Source organism: Lontra canadensis, unplaced genomic scaffold (assembly GCF_010015895.1).
Source record: "Lontra canadensis isolate GAN:19392208 unplaced genomic scaffold, GSC_riverotter_1.0 scaffold173, whole genome shotgun sequence".
Lineage (NCBI taxonomy): Eukaryota > Metazoa > Chordata > Mammalia > Carnivora > Mustelidae > Lontra > Lontra canadensis.
The window spans coordinates 1554256-1578072 of NW_022631167.1; the positions used below are offsets into that span (position 1 = coordinate 1554256).

Sequence of the window (23817 nt, forward strand, 5' to 3'; positions counted from 1 at the left end):
AGCCTGTACAGGAGACGATGAAGATACTGTCCTTTAGCAAGTACGGCAGCTTTCTGACAGGCAGCTCTTTTACAGTCCCATCGGTGATCGCAGACCAGGTTTCTCAGCCCAGCCTCACGGCATTTCAAATCAAGGTGAGAAAGGGAGAAATGGCAGAAAATCAGGCTGACAGGTTTCCCCTTCTCTAAGGGAAGCACTCAGCATCATCTTACAGCTTAGACCTCTCATAAGACAATGGGAATGGGAGTTAGAGAAGTTCCACTACTGGCCACGCTGCTCCTTAGGAAGAACTAACATAAAGGCGATAGAGTGGGTCTGTGCCATTTCTGGACCACTGGACCATCACCGGCCTGTTCTTATTCCTCCTCACAAGCTGTCACCACTACCAGGACTGCTCAGTAAGCCCCTGCTGACTTTAACCACCTGCAGCCAAAACACTAACAACGGCGCTCTGGGTGTCTTTAATGGCACACGTATCACAACCTGTTTCTTGCGGATGTTTATGTGATTTTGGGAAAGTGTTTTTTTGCCAGCCAGCAAGTACATATGAAATAGCATACTGTAACTAATACAAATAGATAAAAATCTAAGCAACACATAGTTTTATCAAAACTTAACAATTAGCTTATAGGCTTTAGATCTTATTTTATCCCACTAAATAAAACACTCAAGTTATCATTGATTCATTCTTTCATTTATTCTTCGGATACTTACTGAGCCTCTACTATGAGCTAAGCATGATCTGAGCGCTAGAATACAGTGCCATACACTCCAGTGGGAGAGGCAGACAATAAATAATCAAGCAGATATACAATAAAATAGCAGGCAGTTTGTAAATTCTATAACAAGGGGAAAAAAAATCATGGCAAGAGGTGGCCAAGGATAACCTCTCCAAAAGAAGTAAGGGGTAGGCAAAATCTACATGGAGGTGGGAAGAAAACTAAGGAGAAGTTTTCCAGGCGGAGCTAACGTGAGGACACAAGCCCTGGGGCAGGTGCACTCCATGTGTTCGGGGAAGGGCAGAGAGGCCCACTTGGCTGGAGGACAGTGACCTGGCAGGACATGAAATCAGAAGTGTTCGAGAGCCAGATGATACAGGGCCTTGTAAACCAACAGAAAAAAACAACCGTCTTTTGTTGTCAGTGATTAGAAGCTCTCTGGAGAGCGTCATGCTCTGATTCATGTTTAAGCAGTTCCCCAATTCTTTTAAGAAGTTTGTCCTGGAGAAGTTCTATTTTAACCCTTTTCCCCAAATAGTATAAAAGCTACCCTCAATTTGGTGTTTATCATTTCCATGCATTTAAAAAATACCTTTCCTTTTAAAAATAAATATCTTTTTTTAAAGTTGGGTTGTTTTTTTTTTTTTAATTTATTTGACAGAGAGAGAAACTGCGAGAGAGGAACACATGCAGCAGGAGAAGGAGAAGCAGGCTCCCTGTGGAGCAGGGAGCCGATGCAGGGCTCGATCCCAGGACTCTGGGATCATGACCTGAGCTAAAGGCAGACGCTTAACGACTGAGCCACCCAGGCACCCCCAAAATAATACCTTTCTTACATAAATACATAGCCATAAACAGTACAGTATTGCCCTGCATGTTTTTAATCCTTATATACATATCATATTTTATGTATCTTTCTGCAACTTCTGTTTAACAATGTGTCTGAGATTTGCCCATGTGTATAATACAGATCTAGATTAATCTTTTCAGTGCTGTATTCATTGTAACAATATGCCATACTGGTTTTTTTTGTTTGTTGTGGGGTTGGGATGGGTGGATTAGTCATGCTCCTACTGATGAAAAGCTAGATTACTTCCAACTTTTTGTTCTTATATTTTTACAGTCAACTTTCTTAAACGTGTCTCCTTGTGCCATGAGCAGAATTTCTTTGGAAAACCATGTGACACAGGTTGAATTGATCCTCCCAAAAGTAATGTGTTGAAATCCTAAGCCCCAATACCTCACATATTACCTGTACATAAGGTTGATATAAAAATGTTCTTTCTTGGGGCACTCAGCGGGTTAAGCCTCTGCCTTCGACTCAGGTCATGGTCTCAGGGTCCTAGGATGGAACCCCACAACAGGCTCTCTGCTCAGCAGGAAACCTGCTTCTCCCTCTGTCTGTCTCTGCCTGCCTCTCTGCCTACTTGTGATTACTTTCTCTCTGTCGAATAAATAAATAAAACCTTAAAAAAAAGTTCTTTCTTAATGTAAACTGGAACAAAAATGTTTGAAAACCTCAGCTGCTGTATACACCCAGAGACACACTGCATAGGGTAGTCATTAGGAATGTGTATTTCAACTTTTGTAGAAATTGCAAATTGTTCTCCAAGGCAATTGTACCAATTTATGCTAAAAGCACCTGTATGCAGTTCCTTTGCAACATCGCATTGTCAACCTTTAATATGATCATATCTTTACAGCTTTCAAAAGCTACAGATGAAAACAGTTACTTAACTTTTAATTTATAGTAACTTGAACAAAGTGAGGATGGGTATATTCATATATTTTCCAATCAAGTTCCTTCTTTCCTATGAATTGATGGTTCCTTCTTTCGCTCATTTTTCTCCCGGAGTGCATGCTTGTTTCTCCCTAATTTATAAGGCTTTCTGATCCAGATACTAAACCTTTCTCAGTGATATGCTAAAAAATGTCTCCTCCCAGTCCATGGCTTGTTTTTTCACTTTTGGTGTCACTTTGTTTATGATGTCATATTTTATTGAAATAGAATTAACAAGTCATTAAATGTGTTCTTTCCAAGTGTACAGTCCAATGGTTTTTATTATATTCACACAGTGGTACAACCATCACCACAACTTAACTTTAAAATATTTTCATCACCCCAAAAATAAATTCCACCCCTGGCCCTGGCAAACTCCTAGTCAACTTTCTGTCTTTATGGATTTACCTATCCTAACCTTTCATGCTAGGGGAATCATACAATACAGAGCCTTTTATGTCTGGCTTGTTACACTACACATAACGTTTCTTTCATCCATGTTGTGACATGTATCAGTTCTTTATTCCTTTTTTTTTTTCTTAAAGATTTTATTTATTTATTTGACAGTCAGAGATCACAAGTAGGTAGAGAGACAGGCAGAGAAAGAGAGGAGGAAGCAGGCTCACCACCCGGCGAGCAGAGAGCCCGATGCGGGGCCCGATCCCAGGACCCCGAGATCATGACCCGAGCTGAAGGCAGAGGCTTTAACCCATTGAGCCACCCAGGTGCCCCTCTTTATTCCTTTTTATTGCTGAAGAATATTCCACTGTAAGATTATACTATATTTTATCTGTTCATCAATTTATGGATATTTGGCTTATTTCCACCTTTTGACTAGTAGGAATAATGCTCCTATGAGCGTTCATGTAGAAGTTTTTGTGTGTACATATGTCTCATTTTTCCGGGGAGTAGAAATGGTGAATCATATGGTAAGTTTATGTTTAGCACTTTAGGAACTGTTTTCCTTAGTGGCTATATAAGCGTTCCAATTTCTCCACATCCCCACCAACACTTGTTAATGGCTTTCTTTTTTAAGATTTTATTTATTTATTTGACATACAGAGATCACAAGTAGGCAGAGAGAGAGAGAGAGAAGAAGAAGCAGGCTCCCTGCTGAGCAGAGCCCTATGCGGGGCTCCATCCCAGGACCCTGGGATCATGACCTGAGCTGAAGGCAGAGGCTTTAACCCACTGAGCCACCCTGGTGCCCCTTGTTAATGGCTTTTTATCTTAACTATCCCAGTGTGTATGAAGTGGTATTTCACTATGGTTTCGATTTGCATTTCCCTAATTGACTGACACAGAGCATCTTTCCGGGGGGTTATTAACCATCTGTACATCTTCTTCAGAGAAATCATCTATTCAAATCCTTTGTCTGTTTGAAAATTGAGTTGTCTTCTTATTGTTGAGTTGTAAGTGTACATTACATATTCTAGATAATAAGTCCCTTATCTACTATAGGATTTCAAATATTTTCTTCCATACTATGGATTATCTTTTCATTCTCTTGATGGTGTCCTTAGAAATACAAAAATACAAAAAATTACAAAAGTTCATTTTGACCTACTCCAAGGTTGCTTATACCTTTAGAGTCATATCTAAAAATCCACTGCCTAATCAAAATTCACAAAGATTTATACCTATGTGTTTTCCTAAAAATCTGATAGTTCTTAACTCTTACATTTAGGTCTTTGGTCCATTTTGAGTTAATTTGTTTGTTTATGGTATGAGGTAGATATCCAAATTAGTTTTTTTGCTTGTGGATATCCAGTTATCCCCACACTATTAGTTGAAAAGGCCATCCTTCGCCCCCTTGAACTGTCTCGGTATACTTATAGAAAAATCAACTGACCATAAATTAAGGGTTTATTTCTGGACTCTCAATTATAGTCCACTGATCTCTAGGTATATGTTTATGGCAGTACCATACTATCTTCATTACTATGGCTTTATAGGGAGTTCTGAAATCAGGAAGGGTGAGTCCTCCAGCTTATTTCTTCATTTTTAAGACTTTGTTTCTCCTGGGTCTCTTATATTTCCATATAAATTTTCGGATCAGTTTGTCAATGTCTCCAAAAGAGTCAGCTGGGATTTTGACAGAGGTTGCACTGAATTCATAGAGTATTTCCATCTTATCAATTTTAAGTCTCTCTCTCTTTTTAAGTAAGCCTTATTGCCAACTATGGGGCTTCAACTCACAACTCCAAGATCAGGAGTCCCATGCTCTGGGTCAGCCAGGCACCCCAATAGTAAGTCTTTCTTTTTTTTTTTTTTTTTTTTTAAGATTTTATTTATTTATTTGACAGACAGAGATCACAAGTAGGCAGAGAGGCAGGCAGAGAGAGAGGAGGAAGCAGGCTCTCTGCTGAGCAGACAGACCAATGCCGGGCTGGATCCCAGGACCTTGAGATCATGACCTGAGCCGAAGGCAGAGGCTTTAACCCACTGAGCCACCCATGAGCCCCAAGTCTTTCTTTTTTTTTTTAATGTTATTTTTTCAGTGTTCCAAGAGTCATTGTTTATGCATCACACCCTGTGTTCCATGCCTTCCTTAATACCTACCACCAGGCTTTCAATTCTAGAACATTGGATGTCTTTGCATTTACTTAGATCCTCTTAAATTTCTTTCAAAATGTTTTGTGGGTTCCAGTGTGCAAGTCTTGTACTATTTGTTAAATTTTTTCCTAAGCATTTTCTTTTTGATGCTATTGCTTGTAAAAGTTTTATACAGTCAAATCTATCAACCTTTATAATCTGTGCTTTAGTGCTTTTAGGAAAGTCACTCTATACTCTAAGGTCATAAATATTTTTTCCTATATACTGAGTTTTATATTTATTTTTATTTTCACATTTGAGTATCTAACAACCCAGCATTGATTTTAGAGACCGGTGTGAGGTGGGGATATATTTTTTTTTTCTCTTCTTTTTCCATATAGAAAAAATTTTTTTCTTCTTTTTCTATCTTTTTTTCCCCTTCTTCTTCCATATAGAAAACCACCTGTCTCAGCACTAGTACATCCCCCACTGATGTGAAATGCCACCACCATTATCTATCAAACTCCATATTCATGGGTGCTCCTTTTGGAATAGAAACTGCCACTTTTATTATAGCTTTACGCTAAGTCTTATTATCTAATAAAGGTGATTCCTCCTACCTAATTTCTCTTCCTAACTGCCTTGGCTCTTTCTGGTCCTTTGCTTTTGCACATGAATTTTAGAATCAATTTGTCAGGAAAGAAAGAATGAAAAAGAGAGTGAAGGAGAGAAAGAGAGACAGAGAAAGAGAAAGAAAAAACCCAAAACATTTAGAGGGTAGGACTCTGCACTGGAACTGCCCTGACTTAAAGATCGATTTGAGGAAAGTGACATTTGAACCACATTTTCACCAAAGGATTTTAGGAACCCAAGACGATTCTGTGTTACATTATATTTTGAGATACTAGTTTAATTCATTTAAAGATGTGGTTTAGATCACTTAAATTGTTGTCACTTACACTTTAGAAATCAGAAAACTTTAAAAAATATCTCTAAAGCTTCCTTTAAATTCATTTTTTTTTTAAAGAATTTATTTATTTATTTGACAGAGAGATCACAAGTAGTCAGAGAGGCAGGCAGAGAGAGAGAGGAGGAAGCAGGCTCTCCGCAGAGCAGAGCCCGATATGGGACTCGATCCCAGGACTCTGAGATCATGACCTGAGTCAAAGGCAGAGGCTTAACCCACTGAGCCACCCAGGCGTCCCCCTTTAAATTCATTTTAAAATGATATTCTGATTCTGATCAGAATCATATATATACACACATTCATAAACACATATACTTTCTGAGTGACACTATGTCTAGGCATTCATCCTTACGAAAAAAATCAAAAGTGTGAGATATATAAAGTGTTCACATACTGAAAATATTGGGGAAAGTCTATACATCATGCACAGGGATTCATTAAACAAACTGCACTATAGATTCATATTATGGAATTTATATACCCCTTAAAAGAATGATGTTTGTCTTACTGATTGGTGGTAGGATATATTAATGATATTAAGCAAAAAATATTAATGATATTAAGCAATTTATTTTATGTAAAATTGCACCCCCTCCCTGTCTATTACACATACACAAACGTATATATATTTGTATATTTATGTATTTTGTGTGTGTGTGTGTGTGTTTGTCTAGCAGGATATACATCAAAATGATACAGTGGTTATCTCTGGCTTGTAAAATTTCAGGAGATATTTATTTTCCTTATACTTTAATGTGTTAGTTTAACGTTTTGCAAGTATGATGTTTTTCCAACTCTAGTATTTTCACATAAAACTGCATCTAGGGACGCCTGGGTAGCTCAGTTGGTTAAGCGGCTGCCTTCGGCTCAGGTCATGATCCCAGCATCCTGGGATCGAGTCCCACATCGGGCTCCTTGCTCGGCAGGGAGCCTGCTTCTCCCTCTGCCTCTGCCTGCCTCTCTGTCTGCCTGTGCTTGCTCGCTCTCTCTCCCTCTGTCTCTGACAAATAAATAAATAAAATCTTAAAAAAAAAAAAAAAACTGCATCTAAAGTATGTTGACTTTAAAACAGAAACACTATGGGGCTCCTGGGTGGCTCAGTTGGTTAAGCATCTACTTCAGCTCAGGTCATGATCTCAGGGTCCCAGGATGGAGCCTGGCATCAGGCTCCCTGCTCAGCAGGGAGTTTGCTTGTCCCTCTTCCTCTGCGCCTCCCCTAACTTGTGTTCTCGCTCTGTCAAATGAATAAAATCTTTAAAAAAAGAGAAACAGGGGCACCTGGGTGGCTCAGTGGGTTAAAGCCTCTGCCTTCGGCTCGGGTCATAGTCCCGGGGTCCTCTGCTCAACGGAGAGCCAGCTTCCCTTCCTCTCTCTCTGCCTGCTTCTCTGCCTACTTGTGATCTCTGTCAAATAAATAAATAAAATCTTTTAAAAAATAAAATAAAATAAGAGAAATACTACATGTGTCCAATTTGAATTTTATTGAAGATATGCAAATGTTCCTACTGGGTATTTACCCTAGAGATACAAATGTAGTGATCTGAAGGGGCATATGCACCCGAATGTTTATAGCAGCAATGTCCACAATAGCCAAACTATGGAAAGAACCTAGATATCCATCAACAGATGAATGGATAAAGAAGATGTGGTACACACACACACACACACACACTGGAATACTATGCAACCATCAAAAGAAATGAAATCTTGTCATTTGCAACAACATGGATGGAACTAGAGGGTATTATGCTGAGCAAAATAAGTCAATCAGAGAAAGACAAATATCATATGATCTCTCTGATATGAGGAATTTGAGAGGCAGAGTGGGGGATCTGGGGGGTAGGGAAGGAAAAAATGAAGTAAGATGGGATCGGGAGGGAGACAAACCATAAGAGACTCTTAATCTCACAAAACAAATGGGGGGGTGTTGGGGGGTAGGGATAGGGTGGTTGGGTGATGGACTTTGGGGAGGGTATGTACTTTGGTGAGTGCTGTGAAGTGTATAAGCCTAATGATTCAGACCTATACTCCTGGGGCAAGCAATATATCATATGTTAATTAAAATATGTTAAAAAAAATAAAGCACTGAATTCTTTTTTTTTTTTTAAGAGTTTATTGATTTATTTGACAGACAGAGATCACAAGTAGACAGAGAGGCAGGCAGAGAGAGAGCAGCGGAAGCAGGCTCCCCGCTGAGCAGAGGGCCCGATGAGGGACTTGATCCCAGGACCCTGGGATCATGACCCAAGCCAAAGGCAGAGGCTTAACCCACTGAGCCACTCAGGCGCACCAAAGCACTGAATTCTTAAAAAAGAAAGAAAGAAAAAATATCCAAATGTTCAAGAAATACTTGTTAAAACTGAAAAAATATAAACATTTCAGATATGTAAACTCTGATGAGGAGTGTAACACAGATACTATTTTCCTTAAGGACAAACTCTCCCCCTGGAATATTTAAATCACTGTAAGAGGGTTCCTGGGGTCACTGTAGCATTGGTGCCTACCCCCCGGCCAGTCAGTCAGGACTAGGAAAATGGTCCTGCTGCACAGATGTGGCCACCAGGGGCCTACCCCCATGTTATCAGAGACCATCCGCAGAGAAGGGAAAGTGATGTGAACCACGTAGTCCCTCAGGCGCTGTCCACTCCAGAACCGCGTGGAGGGCACGGAGTTACAGAACAGGTCAGAGGCGGAAGAGCGCTCGGACCCAGGAGCAGAATCTGGCAGAGCTGCCCTGGTACTCATATCTCCTGACCACGGCATCCCCTGTTGCACCACAATGCTTATCTGGAGGTCGGAAGGTGCTCCAGAGGAGATGTGGGTGGCAGGGGAGAGCGGTGATTCCGGGGCAGAGCTTCACTGCCTGAGTGCACGGGGTGCCACTGAGCTGAAAACGTGCCAGGGCGTGCACACGTGGCTGTCTCCGTTTCTGAGTTTTCAAAGAGGAAAATCATATAATGTCAAAACACGTTTGTTTCCCAGCAGCTTTGGAAGCACTTCCAGCCCATCCACAGAAGATACTTACTGGCCAAAAGGAGGGAATTTATCCCGATTGCAAGAAAAAATGTGGATTCCCTAATTTTCAAAAGTTGCCTGTGGAAAGGGACACTTCTGGAAATACGTGTTCAGAGTGTGGCATAACCTGTGGCATATCGAATTTAAACCCCTCAAATGTTACCAGTAATTTCTGAACTGCCAAATCTGGTAGCTTAATAGAGTAAGATACACCAGGCTACACCAACTAACTAACTGGGACAGTCATTTAAAGAGTCTGGAATTCGGTCTTATTTATAACATGGTGCTCATATTTGCCCTGCAAGGTCCTTGTAAAGATCAGACAGGTGAAGAAGCCGGGAGTGGGGGGTGGTCCTGGTCACAGTAAAGAGTACCTATTGTAATTACACCTTTGGTCTCCCACCACCGAGATGTTGCTTACCCCTCCCAACCGAAACAGCCTCCCTTTCCTTCTCATACCGCTTCCTAATGCTTCTGTTCTCATGATCAACCTTCCCCAGCAGTGTGTGTGTCTTCCAGTAACATTATGATTCCCCAATATTACACCCTTCTAGCCTCCTCTTCTTGCTTAATGCCGTCTTCTATCTGCTTCACCAACTTGTATGGCTTCAACTATTACCCATCCATTCCTTCCACCAAGATTTCCTGAGTTCCTATCACACAGCAGGCACAATGCAAATATGGTAGTCACCCCCATTATCCACGTGTTCAGTAACCCACGACCAACCACAGTCAGAAAGCTGATGATCCTCCTTCTGACATATCATCAAAGCTCAACAGCAGCCTTAATGCTGTGTCACAATGCCTACGTCATCCCATCATGCAGGCATATGATCATCTCACATCATCAGAGAAGGGTAAGTTCAGTACAATAAGATATTTTGAGAGACCACATTCACATGACCTTTATTACAGTATACTGTTTTAATTTTCTATTTTATTATTAGTTATTATTGTTACTCTCTTACTGTGCCTAATTTATAAACTAACCTGTATCATGAGTATGTATATATAGAAAAAAAAATAGTATACACAGGGTTCAGTACTATGCACTATATACAGCGGGTTCATGCATCCCCGGGTGGTCTTGGAACATGTGGCCTGCAGATAAAGGAGGCTACTGCAGTAGTATCTCAGATGTTTGCTGAAAGGGCTTACTAATTAGGCAGCAAGAGGATTATTTAGAATAAGTCAAAACCTTCAGATGTGAGAGGTCAGTACTTTATCTACACAATAGTTTCTAAACTTCCCAGATTACAAAATTTGTTGAATACTTTCCCCAAGCTCAATATGTGTTATTTGGAGTAAGGCTGGGTCATACCCACGTCTCAGTACAGCTGCATATTTCACTATTATCAGAAATGATCAGAAAGCAGCAGACTGGTAAGACAGACCACATTAAAAAATTAATCCCCAACACCGGGGGTTATCACAATCCTTTAGGGTCTTGTAGTACACATGTGTTATTTCTATAATCAGAAGCAAAGTATTTTAAAACAAATGGAAAAATAGCAACCTGAACCTTTATAATGGGCCTTGAAGGTAGCCTTAAAGACAACAAAAGTTAAGATAAATTTTCTGAGATTAAAAGTGTGAAGAGCAAGGACTTATTTAGTCAGTCACAAACTACAAATTATGTTATGGAAGTCTTCTTAGGAGCTATTCAGAAGGCAACTGACTTTGGAGGCCACAAACCATGTCTTGAATCAAGTAAGGCGCACCCACGCAGAACGCAAACAGTCTCTGCCCATCCCTCTCAATTGCCCATTCTGCCAATAAACACTACCTCTTTCTTTCAAAAACTGAATCTAATTGAATCTCAACCAATTAACTATCTTGCCCAGAGCACTATGAAGTTTCTAGGGCACCTAGGCCAACCCCCCAAAGTGGATAAGTTTGCTTTCTTTTAATAGTCAAGTTTTGAAACACTATCTTTAGAACACAGCAGTTTGTATATTAAATACTGGTCTCATTTCCCAAGAATCTGTATTAAAAAGAATTCCTGAGTACCTCAAATGACTCTGGCATCTTTCAGATCTAGCTAGCAAGATCTGAGATGCTCTTCTTGAAACAAAAAGCATTCAAAACAAAGATCTAGTCCCACAGCTGTAGTTACAACATTATTTTTGCAAAGCTTTGAGGTCTTCGGATATCTCACCCGGACTTCAAAACTTGAACAGGTATCCAGGCCATTCTAGATACTCCTCCCATTCTTGTCTCCTAACTAACTTTTCAGTTACTGTTTCCTCTCAGGGGAAACAAAAGCTGGGCCTCTTTAGTAAAGCGCCCTTCGTTAGTTATTCATTTGCCTCCTTCTAAGTATAAGGAGCAGAGCCAGCTCTTTGTGCTCTCTGCTTTGCTTGTCCTAAAGAACTTGACTTATGCCCCACGTCCTCCTTAGAATCTTACCTATTTTGGCAGCTAGAAAGCTGTCATCATTCTAGTATCTCATTAAAACTACTTTTTTTTAAAAGATTTTATTTATTTATTTGACAGAGACACAGCAAGAGAGAGTGAACACAAGCAGGAGGAGTGGGAGAGGAGAAGCAGGCTTCCTGATGCAGGGCTGCATCACATTGAGCTGAAGGCAGAGGCTTTAACCCACTGAGCCACCCAGGTACCCTAAAACTACTTCTAAAGGGAAGAAAGTTAGGCTCAAAAAAGTCTCAAAGGCAGATAGTTTCTTTCCTTCAAAACTTGTTGACTAATTAAGGAAAGTAAATTGCATGTCCAAAACTCAAAAGTTTTATAAAGAAATGGAAGATCTTTTTAAAAAGTGCTATAAATAAGGAGCTCTAAAAGTAAAAACAGACTATTATATTTTAGGTGCAATGAAAATATGGCATTTATTTACTCAAACATTAAATCCACAGTTAAAAAAAAAAAAAACCTCTTGTAATTAAAATCAATGAACATTGCAACATGCTGCTGAAAAAATTTCCTGCAAATCCTCTAGAGGTCTTTAAAAATAGGATAGAATCATCTATCAAGATTTGTTTTAATAAAGTCCTACAAAAGGATAATGGGACTGAATTACATAAACCCCTAAAGGTTTCTTCCAGCTCTAATTTTGCCAAAGCTTCCAATTCTAACTCTTTCAGTTTCCCTAGTGCTAACTGCCACCCTTTACCTCAAATAAAGGCTGACCCTCCTCTCCTCTGAATGGCAAGGGAGGAAAAATCACTGCTTTATCACTCCTCTTCTTGTGCAAACTCTGTGTGTACTGTCATCATTAAAAACCAGTAATGTCTACCCATGGCTGCTGTAAAAAACAGAACCCAATACTGTGACACTTCTCCTAAACTCTCAGAGCTACCACACTCCCAGCACTTCTGACACCTGATGGGGGGGGGCAGTTTCCACTCCACCAAGCACTTCTGTGACACAGCTGGTGTCAATTTAACTCAGTTCTGACACACTTTACTCAGAGATAGTGTCAGATCCCTCAAGTGAAGGGCCTGGTCCCGCAAGACTGCTCCCCGCCCACCCCCCACTTCAGGTGCCTGTGGCCAAGTCCAGGCTGTTCCCTGCCCACGGAATCCATAAGCTATTAACCAGGTTCCACCACTTCCTCCTCTGGTTGATAATTTGCTATAATGGCTCACAGAACTCAGGAAAACTATTTACTTACTGTTTCCTAGTTTATTGTAAAAAGATAATAAAGGATACAGGCAAGGTGTGTGGGAAGGGGCTGCCACTCTCCTAGCATCTCCGCAGGGTCAGCAACCCGGAAGCTCTCTCAACCTGGTACTTTGGGGATTTTTATGGAGGCTTCGCCACACGGGCATGAACAATCATTAACTTCATTTCCAACCCCTTCCCCCTCTCTGGAGAATGCAGGGTGGGGCTGACAATTCCAAGCCTATGATCTGGTCTTTCTGGTGAGCAGCCCCCATTCAGGAGCCCACCCAGGGTCACCTCACTAGAGCAAAAGACACTGCTATCACCAGGGAAATTCCAAGGGATTTAGGAACTCTGTGTCAGGAATAAGGGTCAAAGACTAAATATTAGAACAAAAGATGTTCCTAGTATTCCTATCACTTAGGAAATTACACAAGTTTTAGGAGCTCTGTGCCAAGAACCAGAAGCAGAAACATATATGCATACTTTTTCCCTATCATCTCATAGCTACAATGAAGAAAAAAAAAACAAAAGAAAATAACAATTGTTGGTAAGGATGTGTAGAAATTGGAAGCCTTGTGCACTGTTGATGGAAATGTAAAATGGTTTATTTAGCTGCTGTGGAAAACAGTGTGGCATTTCCTCAAAAAATTAAAAATAGAATTAGCATATGATCCAGCAATTCCACTTCTGGGTATACATCCAAGAGAACTGAAAGCAGAGTCCTGAAGCAATATTTGCGCACCCCTGTTCAAAGCAGCATTATGCACAATACCTAAACCCTGAAAGCAACCCAAGCGTCCGCTGAAATAAACAGCTAAGCAAAATGCGATATGTACATGCGATGGAATATAATTCAGTCTTAAAAAAGAATGAAATTCTCGGTTAAGCATCTGCCTTCAGCTCAGGTCAAGATCCCAGAGTCCTGGGATCAAATCCCACACTGGGCTCTCTGCTCAGCTGAAGTCGGCTTCTCCCTCTCTCTCTGTTCCTCCCACTTGTTCACGCCTGCGCATTTTTTTTTCCTCTCTCTCAAATAAATAAAATCTTTAAAAAAAAAAAAGGGAAGAAAATTTTGATACACACTGCTACATGGATGAATCAGGAGGACATCATACTACATGAAATAAACCAGACACAAAAAGAAAAATACAGTATGAATTCATTTATACTAGGTACTTATAGCAGTCAATTCATAGAGAAAGAAAGCAGAATGGTAGTTTGTCAAGGACTGAGAGGAGAGAATGGGGAGTTACTGTTTAATGGGTACAGTTTCAGTTTCGCAAGATGAAAGAGTTCTGGAAGTGGACGGTGGTGACAGTTGCACAACATGATGAATACGTTTAAGGTCACTGACCTGCACACTTACAAATGGTTAAGACAGTAAATTTTATGTCTGTTTTACCACTATAAGAAAAAAACTGGAGGAAAGAACCCAGAAAACAAAAACAGCAATGTTGGTTGTTTTATATACCCTTTTTTTTTAAAGATTTTATTTATTATTTATTTGACAGAGATCACAAGTAGGCAGAGGCAGGCAGAGAGAGGGGGAAGTAGGCTTCCCACTGAGCAGAGAGCCTGCTGCGGGGCTCGAACCCAGGACCCTGGGATCATGACCTGAGCCAAAAGCTGAGGCTTTAACCCACTGAGCCACCCAGGCGCCCCTTATATGCCCTTTCTACCACAGGATCTATTTACTCAAACTCTAAACCCAAATCCAACAAAGGGCAAGCACATATAATCTATACCTTCAAACACTGAAACTCTTGAGAGTGTGAAAGAATCCTAGAAGCTCCTAACCTCTCTCCTGTTTATTAAAAGACAAATGGTGGGATATGTGAGGAAATGAATGTATATCCCAGGTTTAAAAACTCTAAATTTAGGGCGCCTGGGTGGCTCAGTTGGTGAAGCGACTGCCTTCTGCTCAGGTCACAATCCGGGAGTCCCCGGATCAAGTCTGCGTGGGGCCCCCAGCTCCATGGGGAGTCTGTTTCTCCCTCTGACTTCTCCCCACTCATGCTCTCTCTCTCTTTCTCTCTCAAATAAATAAATAAAATCTTAAAAAAAAAAACTCTAAATTTTTATTTTAGTTAAAAGATGATACACACTTGCACACTTAACATCTTATGTGTATTTTCAGGGCATAATTGGAAACATTTCCCCTAGAAAGTAGGGGAAAATAAATATGGTTGGTGCTCTATCACTGTAATTGAAACAAAACCAACAAAGTATTTTAAAGATACTCTTGCTCCCATGAAGTTACCAAAAACCTTTCTTTTACTTAAGAAAACAAAACAAAAACCTAATAGATAATAGTCCTCATATTCATGTACAAAGCTATATCCCTAAAGTCTTTGTTTTAAAGATTTTTATTTATTATTTATTTGACAGACAGAGATCACAAGTAGGCAGAGAGGCAGGCAGAGAGAAAGGAAGGGAAGCAGGCTCACTGCCGAGCAGAGAGCCTGATACGGGGGGCTCGATCCCAAGACCCTGGGATCATGACCTGAGCCGAAGGCAGAGGCATAACCCACTGAGCCACCCAGGCGCCCCAAGTCTTTGTTTTAAAAACACTTGTGACAAAGAGTTTTCTAGAAGTGATAACTGGAGGCCTAACCATTTTTTCAGGCATTCCAGTAGACCAGTCTTCCAGATGCCACCACAGTGACTTGAGTGGAATTTTTCACTAAAATACACTAGAAAAAATCAGCCAGATGCTAGAGTCATACACATTTTAAAATTTCACTTTAGCAACTTGATATGTCTTCATCTTATTATTAGTTGGCAACCTCTAAAATAATATCGTACCTATAAATGCTAGACTATTAGAGATTATGGGAGAAATTTACTATTAAATCAGAACATAACTCCTATGTTAAATGAAAAGAGCTCCTGAACACAAAACACCTCTGAACACCTTTCTCTTAACTTCCTTTTCCCTATTAAAAAATCATAATCCACTCCTTCATCTGCAAAGTATTTTCTGACTCCCACCCATCAGGTTTTCCTGTTACATTCCTTATCACAGCAAATTTGTCTTATTAGCCATTTACGTTGCTAAAAACAACAACCCCTTACACAGCCAATAATGAGAGTGTTCTTACACTTCCTCTCTCACTCAATTATTTCTTTAAAAATGAAAATAAATCTTTGGAATCTGTGCGTTATGGTGCTTTCAACCTTACAACCCCAGGGGAGGTCAAGGCTCTTTCGTGTGTTTTCGCTCCAACTCTCACAGCCTTGCTATGTCAACATGACCCAGAGGAATGATTTTATTTTCTGTTTCACACCAAACAGTTAACAGGCCTATCTATCCCATCTACTGACTGGGGGGAGGAGGCTGCTACATATCTACATTAAAGACAAACTAAATCACAATAGTCACACTACTGCTGTTCCGAACAGCTGACTTTGGGGCAAAAAAAAAAAAAACAAAAACCCAAAACACACGTTTTCCTTAATATCTAAACGGAATTTATAACTATTAAAGTCAACTGCAAATCTTACAACACTGTTCCAGCAACATTGATCTCTTCATCTTTTTAACCAGCTCTTCTTTAAAAAACACATTTCAGGAGAATTTGTCAATCCAGAGAACTTGAAGGCTGTTCTTAATTACTGTCTTCAATTCAAACCTTTTCAAAATATTTCAGAACTCCCTGGACTTGGCTGGGATTCAGCCTTGGTTAACTGGTATGGAGACTCATCACAAGTCACCCCCCGGGTTCAGCAAGCCCCGTGGGTGACAGCACTCCCGCTCCCAGGGACCACCTAACTCAACCTGGAACCCGGGATGGGGTCTCACCACAGCCTGAGTGAGACCGTAAGGCTAGTGAGGCACCAGCCCGGGTTCACTGCCAGATGTGTGGTCCAGTGCCTTGCTTGCAGAAGGTCTAGGTATATGGTAGGAAGAGACCTGGGTGTTTATCCGTCTGGTATCACCGTCTAACTTTCTTGGCCTCCTGAGGACCCCGAGGATGGTTTTCCTGGGAGGGTTTCAGGACTCTAAGAGGAAGCAATCACCTCGAGGACATGAGGCGGGAGCCTCGAGAGAAAGAACCAAGAGCCCTCGAGTGGACCCTCCCCGAGGGCCGGCGCGTATTTCTGGCCAGATCGGCGAGAGGAAGGACTTGGAGCAGAGCCCAAACCTCCGGGGGACGACCTCCGACGCGGAGACACGAGGGAGCCCCCACGCCGCCCTTGAGCCTCCCGCTTGGGGCAGGCCCGGTCAGCGCCGGGACACCGCTGCCAGCACACCTGAGCCGAGCCCGGCGCCCGACCCCGCGGACGGTCACCGCGACCTCGCCCCGCCCCACCGCCCCCTCTGCCGGCTCCGCACGGACGCAGCTCGCGGGGTCCCAGCCCGCCACCTCCGGCTCAGCCCGGCCCCACCATACCTGGCCGGCGGCGGCTGCGGCGGCAGCGGCGCTGCTCCTGACGTACCCATTCCGCACTTCCCCGTTCGCCACGCAGCCGTTCGCCCGCAGCGGGCGGCGGCAGCAGCAGCCTCCGGGTTCCGGCCGCATCCTCCCGGCAGCACCAGGCGCAAGGCAGGCTCTGTAGGCGGCGGCCCAGGCGGCGGCCGCTCCAGTCCCGCTCCGCACCCCACCCACCTCCCCGAAACCGGAAATGGCTGCACGCCGCCGCCAATTACCGGCCCGGCCGTCACAGGGGGCGGGGCCCGCTCCCGCGGACGCGGGGGCTCGCCCGAGGCCCGGCGGCCCAGGGGAAATGGGGCGGGGCCGGACAGGAGGGACCGGAGCCTGGGGACTGCTGGCCAATCTGGAGGAGGGGAGGCGGACCCCACGCTGCAGTCGGGCCAGTCACGGGCGACAGCAAAGGCGGCTCGCTGGTGTCGAGGAGGGGGTCTGGGGAGGGGTCGGCGGCTCCTCCGTCCACGCAGAGGAGGCGGGGCCCAGGAAGAAGTTGGCCAATTAGAATGTGAGAAGAGGAAGGGGGCTGAGCCCTGGTGTCCAGAACGAGTTGCTGGGTTCCCCTGCGCAGGTGGCGCCCTCTCTGCCCTTGCCTCTGGGGAAGTTCTGGGATGGGAATTCTAGGCGGTGACAGGGCTCCTTTATTTAATCAAGGAATTCCTATGTGGGTATCTATAGAATAGCATTTTTAGCATTCTCTCAACGTTCTTCAGTACGCTGCGCACATCAGCACATTTCTTAATTCGGATGCCTCTTTGCCCTTCACATCTGTCCCTAATCAGTGTTTTCTGTACAATTTCCTTTAAAGAGTACTTCCTTGAGAGTCAGGAAACCTGGTCTCATTCCAACTCTGCCAATAACTGAAAGCCGTACCTCCGGTATTTAGCCACGTTGGGAGCCAAATTCTCTAAAATAGATTTAATACTTTCTGTTTCATAGGCTCACCTATCATGATGCCTGGCCCATAGTAAGAGCATAATAAATAATAATAAATAAATAATAAAGCATAATAATAAACTGCACCCCTCGAGTTCTATCTTCCCATAGGGGTTAGAAAGGAACTGGGTCTACATCATAACAAGAGACTTTCGGTTACCTACAAAAATTTAGTGTCGTAGTTAAGAGTATTGATTCTGGAGGTGCTCTGGTTTTGAATCCTGGCTGTGCCACTTATTAGCTGAGTGAGCACTATGTCTTCCATCTGTTCAGTGGAAATAATAATAATTGTCCTGAGGATTTGCCTTAATACAGAGTATTTTGTATGAGACCTGGCCACTGGGGGCGCCTGGGTGGCTCAGTTGTTAAGCTTCTGCCTTCAGCTCAGGTCATCATCCCAGAGTCCCAGGAACACGCCACGCATGGGGGCTCCCTGCTCCACGGGGGGCTTGTTCTCCCTCTCCCTTCACCCTGCTTGTGTTCCTGCTTGTGTTCCTGCTTTCTCCCTGTATCTCTCTCTGTCAAAAAAAATTAATAAAATCTAAAAACAACAACAACAACTGGCCGTTAGTAAAAATTCATTAAGTGTTGGTTATTTTTTTTTAAAGATTTATTTCTTTTAGAGAAAGAAAGAGAAAGTGTGAGGGGGGAAAGGCAGAGAGAGAGAGAATCCTCAAGCAGACTCCCCACTGAGCATGGAGCTCTACTTGGGGCTCAATCCCAGGACCCTGAGATCATGACCTAAGCCCAAATCAAAAATCAGATGCTCAACCGACTGGGCCACTCAGGCACCCCAAGTGTTGGTTGTTTTTAATTGCTGAATGGGCATATAAGATCCCCTGCTTTCTTCCCCCTACCCCATCTTTAGGAAAGGGATCGACAAGCTATCAGCTTTTCGTGGTTTAGGAGCTAAACAATCTCACAGCAAGTGGACAGAGCAGACACCTTCTTTGAGTCAATAAACATTATGATCCCAAAGAACATAAATTTGTGATAGAAGCGTGAGGCTTAAAGAAAAATGTGTGGCTTGCTCCTCATGGCTCTTGCATTCTAGTGAGAGAAAAGACGGCCAAGTGTTAACACAAACAGCAACAAAAGGTCTACAGAAGGCCGGAGTTCTCATGAGGATGGCTGGACTGCAGTGACAGGTCTAGACTTTCCATGCAGACAGTTTTTCAGGGTAGGAATCTGTTGGAAGCAGGGCTAAGGGACTTAACGGAAGCTCAGATAGAAGCTGAATGAATTTAGAAAAGACCTGGGAAGATGTTGTAGGATGACCTTAATCTTCAAGGATGAGCAGTATTTGGAGAACTGAGAATGAAAAGTAAGGGGAAGGTGTTCCCAGGAGAGGCAACCTTCCTCAGGTCAGGTACAGAAGCTGAAAAGAGCAAAGCCTTCAACTGGAGCCTAAGAGTGAGGACCAGCAGCTAGATTAGAGGAATTAGAGAGCCAGTCCCTCTCTCCGGAGGGCGGGACACAGGTCCTTGTCTTATTCTGCCACTTACTCACTATGTGTGGTCTTGGATGAGTCATGCGACGTCAGCCTTGGTCTCCTCACCCGTCTTACAAAATTAATACCTGTACTACTTACCTCACAGGGCTTTTGTGACCATCAATGATATAATCCACACATGATCTGATAACCTTGCACAGCATTGCTAAATCACAAAAAGGATGCCGCAGAAGGCAGTAGGCAACACCCCAGGCTCCCTGCAAACAGGGATAAGACGGATTCCAGACGGATAAGCCACCTCACCACCATTTTACTGAGTTCATATGCAAAGTTCTGGGCTAGGCACCAGGGTTACAAGTCTTCCTTCAAGATTGCTCAAACCATTCCAACTGTAAAACCTTTCTTGAACTCCAACCTCCTCACAAAATTAGTCTCTTTCTTCACTGTGAACTTTTATATACACCTGTGTAAGCAAGAATGTGTCACATTATTTAGGGATTTTTTTTTTTTTTTGAGAGTGAGATTATAGGGTGGTTCAAAACAAGAGCTCCATGGTCACACAGAATTGGAGACCCAGCTCTAGCACTTAAAAGCCTTGTGACTTTGGCAAAGCTACGTGACTTCCCTGTGACTCAGTTCCCTCGTCTGTAAAATGAAACATACCTTAAAGAGTTGTTGTGAGAATGAAAAAAGAAAAGTATTTAGTCCCAGGGCCTGGCACATAATAGTTAATAAGTGCTGGTAATCATTTGTTGACTAAATGAATTATTTGCCAAATGAGGGAAGGAATGAATACATTTATACCCCTGACTAGACAGAGAGCAAGCTCCTTGAGGTCAGGGGATTGTCTAATTCATGTTTGGGGTCCTAGCACCTAGCACAGTGCCTGGCACATAGTAAATACTCAATAAATCTCTGATGAGTAATACATGGACAAATGAATGAAAATCTGGCCCTGCCTCCAAGGAGCCTTCTATCATATGGTGACTGTGTTAAGATTCTTGTGATTGCAGCTAACATAGGTCAATATTAGAAAACTTCATCAAGAAAGGTAAAATAATTGCGATGCTCCTCAAGATAGGGAAGTGTGGGGACTAAAAAATCCCAAAGCTTGGCAAGAGAAAATTATAGGCCTTCCTCATAAAACCAACCCACTTGTGAGGCTTAGCTCTCAGCCATCTACTACTTTTGCATTCCCTAGGTCAAATCTATAAATTCCCACGAAAGAGAGATCTGATTGGCCCAGCTTAAGGTGAGACATCTAATGTTCACCCGGCCCATGGTGGTCAAAGCACAAGGTCAAGCTGCTGGAGATGAGGAATCAGTTACAGAGAAGGAGGAATTGCTGCAAAGAAGAAAGGACAGCCCCATCATCGTCCGCTACAAAGAACTAGGACCTGGGAATGAAAAGAATAAATAACAATCACTTGGAAGGAGTGTTGAAGGAGGAGTCTGCCAATATAGCATTTTTAAAAAACCTTTTTAAAGTAAACCCTATGGCCAATGTGGGGCTTGAACTCACAACCCTGAGATCAAGAGTTGCCTGCTTTACCGACTAAGCCAGCCAGGCACCGCCAGTATAGCATTTTTAAAGGGCCAAGCAAGACTGCCTAGGAAGAGAAATGAAGTGAGAGAAAGCAGGCTATTTAGCCAGAGGAGCAGGCAGCTTGCACCATCAGGGGTCTTGGTTGCCCATATACAAGTTAACACTGGCTGACCGACACAAAAGGTGACTCATTGGAAGGTTATTAGGAGCTCAGTGAGATGGTTGAAGGCTGAGGCCTGGGCTTAGAAAAAGTCCCAAGTAAGAGGATCTTCAGAGGGCTGGGCGGCAGGGGACTCAAGAAGGTTTATGGCAGAAACTGTCTGATAAGTATACAACCACCCAAAGAAATGACCTCCAACCACTTCTACCATCTTGGGTCACTTGTCCAAGAGTTAAAGTCTCAGGAGAGAGCATCTGCTAGGCTGAGTTCAGGTCACATGGATCCATATGGGGAGGGGCTGAAGGGGGGCAAACAGAAGGATAAAGTTCCTTTACTTTCATGGTAAGAGTTGCTTTCCAAAATTCACCCTCCCAAAAAAAGGGTGCAAAATGAAGAGAGGTGATTTCCCAAAAGTAAAAAGTAAATTGGGAACCTCATAGAAAAAGGGAGTAGACACTAGGTGGGCAGAAATTTTGAACATCAGTTAAGACTGCAGAAGATTCATAAGGGGGAAAGGGCCCCTTAAAGGTACTCTGTTTCATGGGACACCTGGGTGGCTCAGTCCAGTTACGCTGCTGCCTTCGGCTCAGGTCATGATCCCAGGGTCCTGGGATCGAGGCCCGCATTAGGCTCCTTGCTCAGCGGGGAGCCTGCTTCTCTCTCTGCCTCTGCCTGCCACTCTGCCTGCTTGTGTGCGCGCTCTCTCTCTCTCTCTCTGACAAATAAATAAATAGATAAAATCTTAAAAAAAAATAAAGGTACTCTGTTTCAGTACAAAAACTAGGGTTGGATAACAGAAGTAATTATCTGATCCTGGCCCTGAGATCATCACTTGGTCTTTCCTTTCCAAACATTTTTTTTTAAAAGATTTTATTTATTTATTTGAGAGAGAGAGAAAGCACAAGCAGGATGGAAGGGTAGAGGGAGAAGCAGACTCCCCACTGAGCCTGACATGGGGCTCAATCCCCGGACCTTGGGATCATGACCTGAGTTGAAGGCAGACACCCTACTAAATAAACCACCCAGGCACCCTCCTTTCCAAACTTTTCATGCTTGTTCATTCATTTTTGTATTTGGCCAATTGTTCGACAAATACTTTTTTCTGGACATCATGTTATTACACCAGGTACTACAAATACAATGATAGGGCACCTGGCTGGCTTAGTTGGTAGAGCATGTGACTTTTGATCTTAGAGTCATTAGTTTGAGCCCCATGTTAGGGATAGAATTTAATTTTTAAAAAATACAATGAGGTTAATGGTCATGAATTTGGGGTACAAGGGCTTCCAGCCGCAGCACTGGTCGAGGGTAGCTTCCTATTGGATCACTTTCGTGAGCAAAAAAGCTTTAAAGAGAAATTCATTCTCCCCGACAATAAATTAAAAAATGCTTTGTGCAGAAATGAATCAAAAGACTATTTAGAATGCAGAATGGAGAGGCGGCTGACGGCTCAAGAACCCCTGAAAAAACTGAATCCCAATTCAGTTTGATTGATGGGATACCAGAGGCAAAAACTACTTTCTACTGGGAAAAAGACAACCTGGTGGGTCATCCAGGATTGACCTTGTCACTTGAGGATTTATAGTTCGGTGCTATGACTTAAAAAGGGACTTCCAGGGGTGCCTGGGTGGCTCAGTGGGTTAAAGCCTCTGCCTTAAGCTCTGGTCATGATCCCAGAGTCCTGGGATGGAGAGCCCCGCATCATCATCATCATCATCATCATCATCATCATCATCATCATCATCATCGGGCTCTCTGCTCAGCAGGGAGCCTGCTTCCTGCATTCTCTCTACCTGCCTCTCTGCCTGCTTGTGATCTCTGTTTGTCAAATAAATAAATAAAATCTTAAAAAAAAAAAAGGGGGGGGGACTTCCAGAACACCCTCCTTGATGGAAGCATCTCATCCTGATGTTTCCCAGGTTATTTTGAAAAATTATTGTTCCTTTTAGATCTCATTTTCCTCCAAGAGTGGTAAGTTTTGTTTCTTTCTTTTAAAGATATATTTTTTAAGATTTTATTTGTTTATTTGACAGAGATCACAAGTAGGCAGAGAGGCAGCAGAGAGAGAGAAGAAGAAGCAGGCTCCCCGCTGAGCAGAGTGCCCGACGCGGGGCTCGATCCCAGGACCCTGAGACCATGTCCTCAGCCGAAGGCAGAGGTTTAACCCACTCAGCCACCCAGGCACCCCTTAAGATATTTTTTTAAAGCAATCTCTACACCCAATGCAGGGCTCAAACTCACAACCCCAAGATTAAGAGTTGCTGGCCCCAATGAGCTAGTCATATGTCCCCCCCTTTCTTTCGTAAAGAGTGTTAGGTTATAAAAAAATAAAGAGTGTGCAACAGAGTTCCTAGGGAGACCCATGACAAGAGGTGAGATTGTGGAGCCATGCCTGCTGAGTGAGGGGACACATGGACCTCCGTGAAATGGTGACTTCATATGGTAATACACTGCTTGCTTCTCAATACTGACATGCTGAATGTTCACAGCTTCAGCCTCTTATAGAGGCATTATCAGAAAACCATTCCCTAGCAAGATGATTTCCTTTTTGTATTCATAAATATATACATGCTGGCTTATTTCCTTTTTTAAAAACAAAAAGAGCATAAACTTGGAAATAAACATAATCTCTCCCCTTGTGGAGCGTATAGT

General features: G+C 42.8%; 1 protein-coding gene across 1 annotated transcript in view; it reads right to left on the reverse strand.

The window, feature by feature from the left end:
- SPTLC2 (serine palmitoyltransferase long chain base subunit 2) overlaps nt 1-17248 on the reverse strand; it is a 101853-nt gene extending 84605 nt beyond the window's left edge. Inside the window, exon 1 of the mRNA XM_032846250.1 lies at nt 17035-17248. Within this exon, the coding sequence (XP_032702141.1) occupies nt 17035-17163 (129 nt within the window). The 5' untranslated portion in view covers nt 17164-17248. The remainder of the gene's footprint in view (nt 1-17034) is intronic.
- Between the last annotated feature and the right edge of the window lie 6569 nt (nt 17249-23817).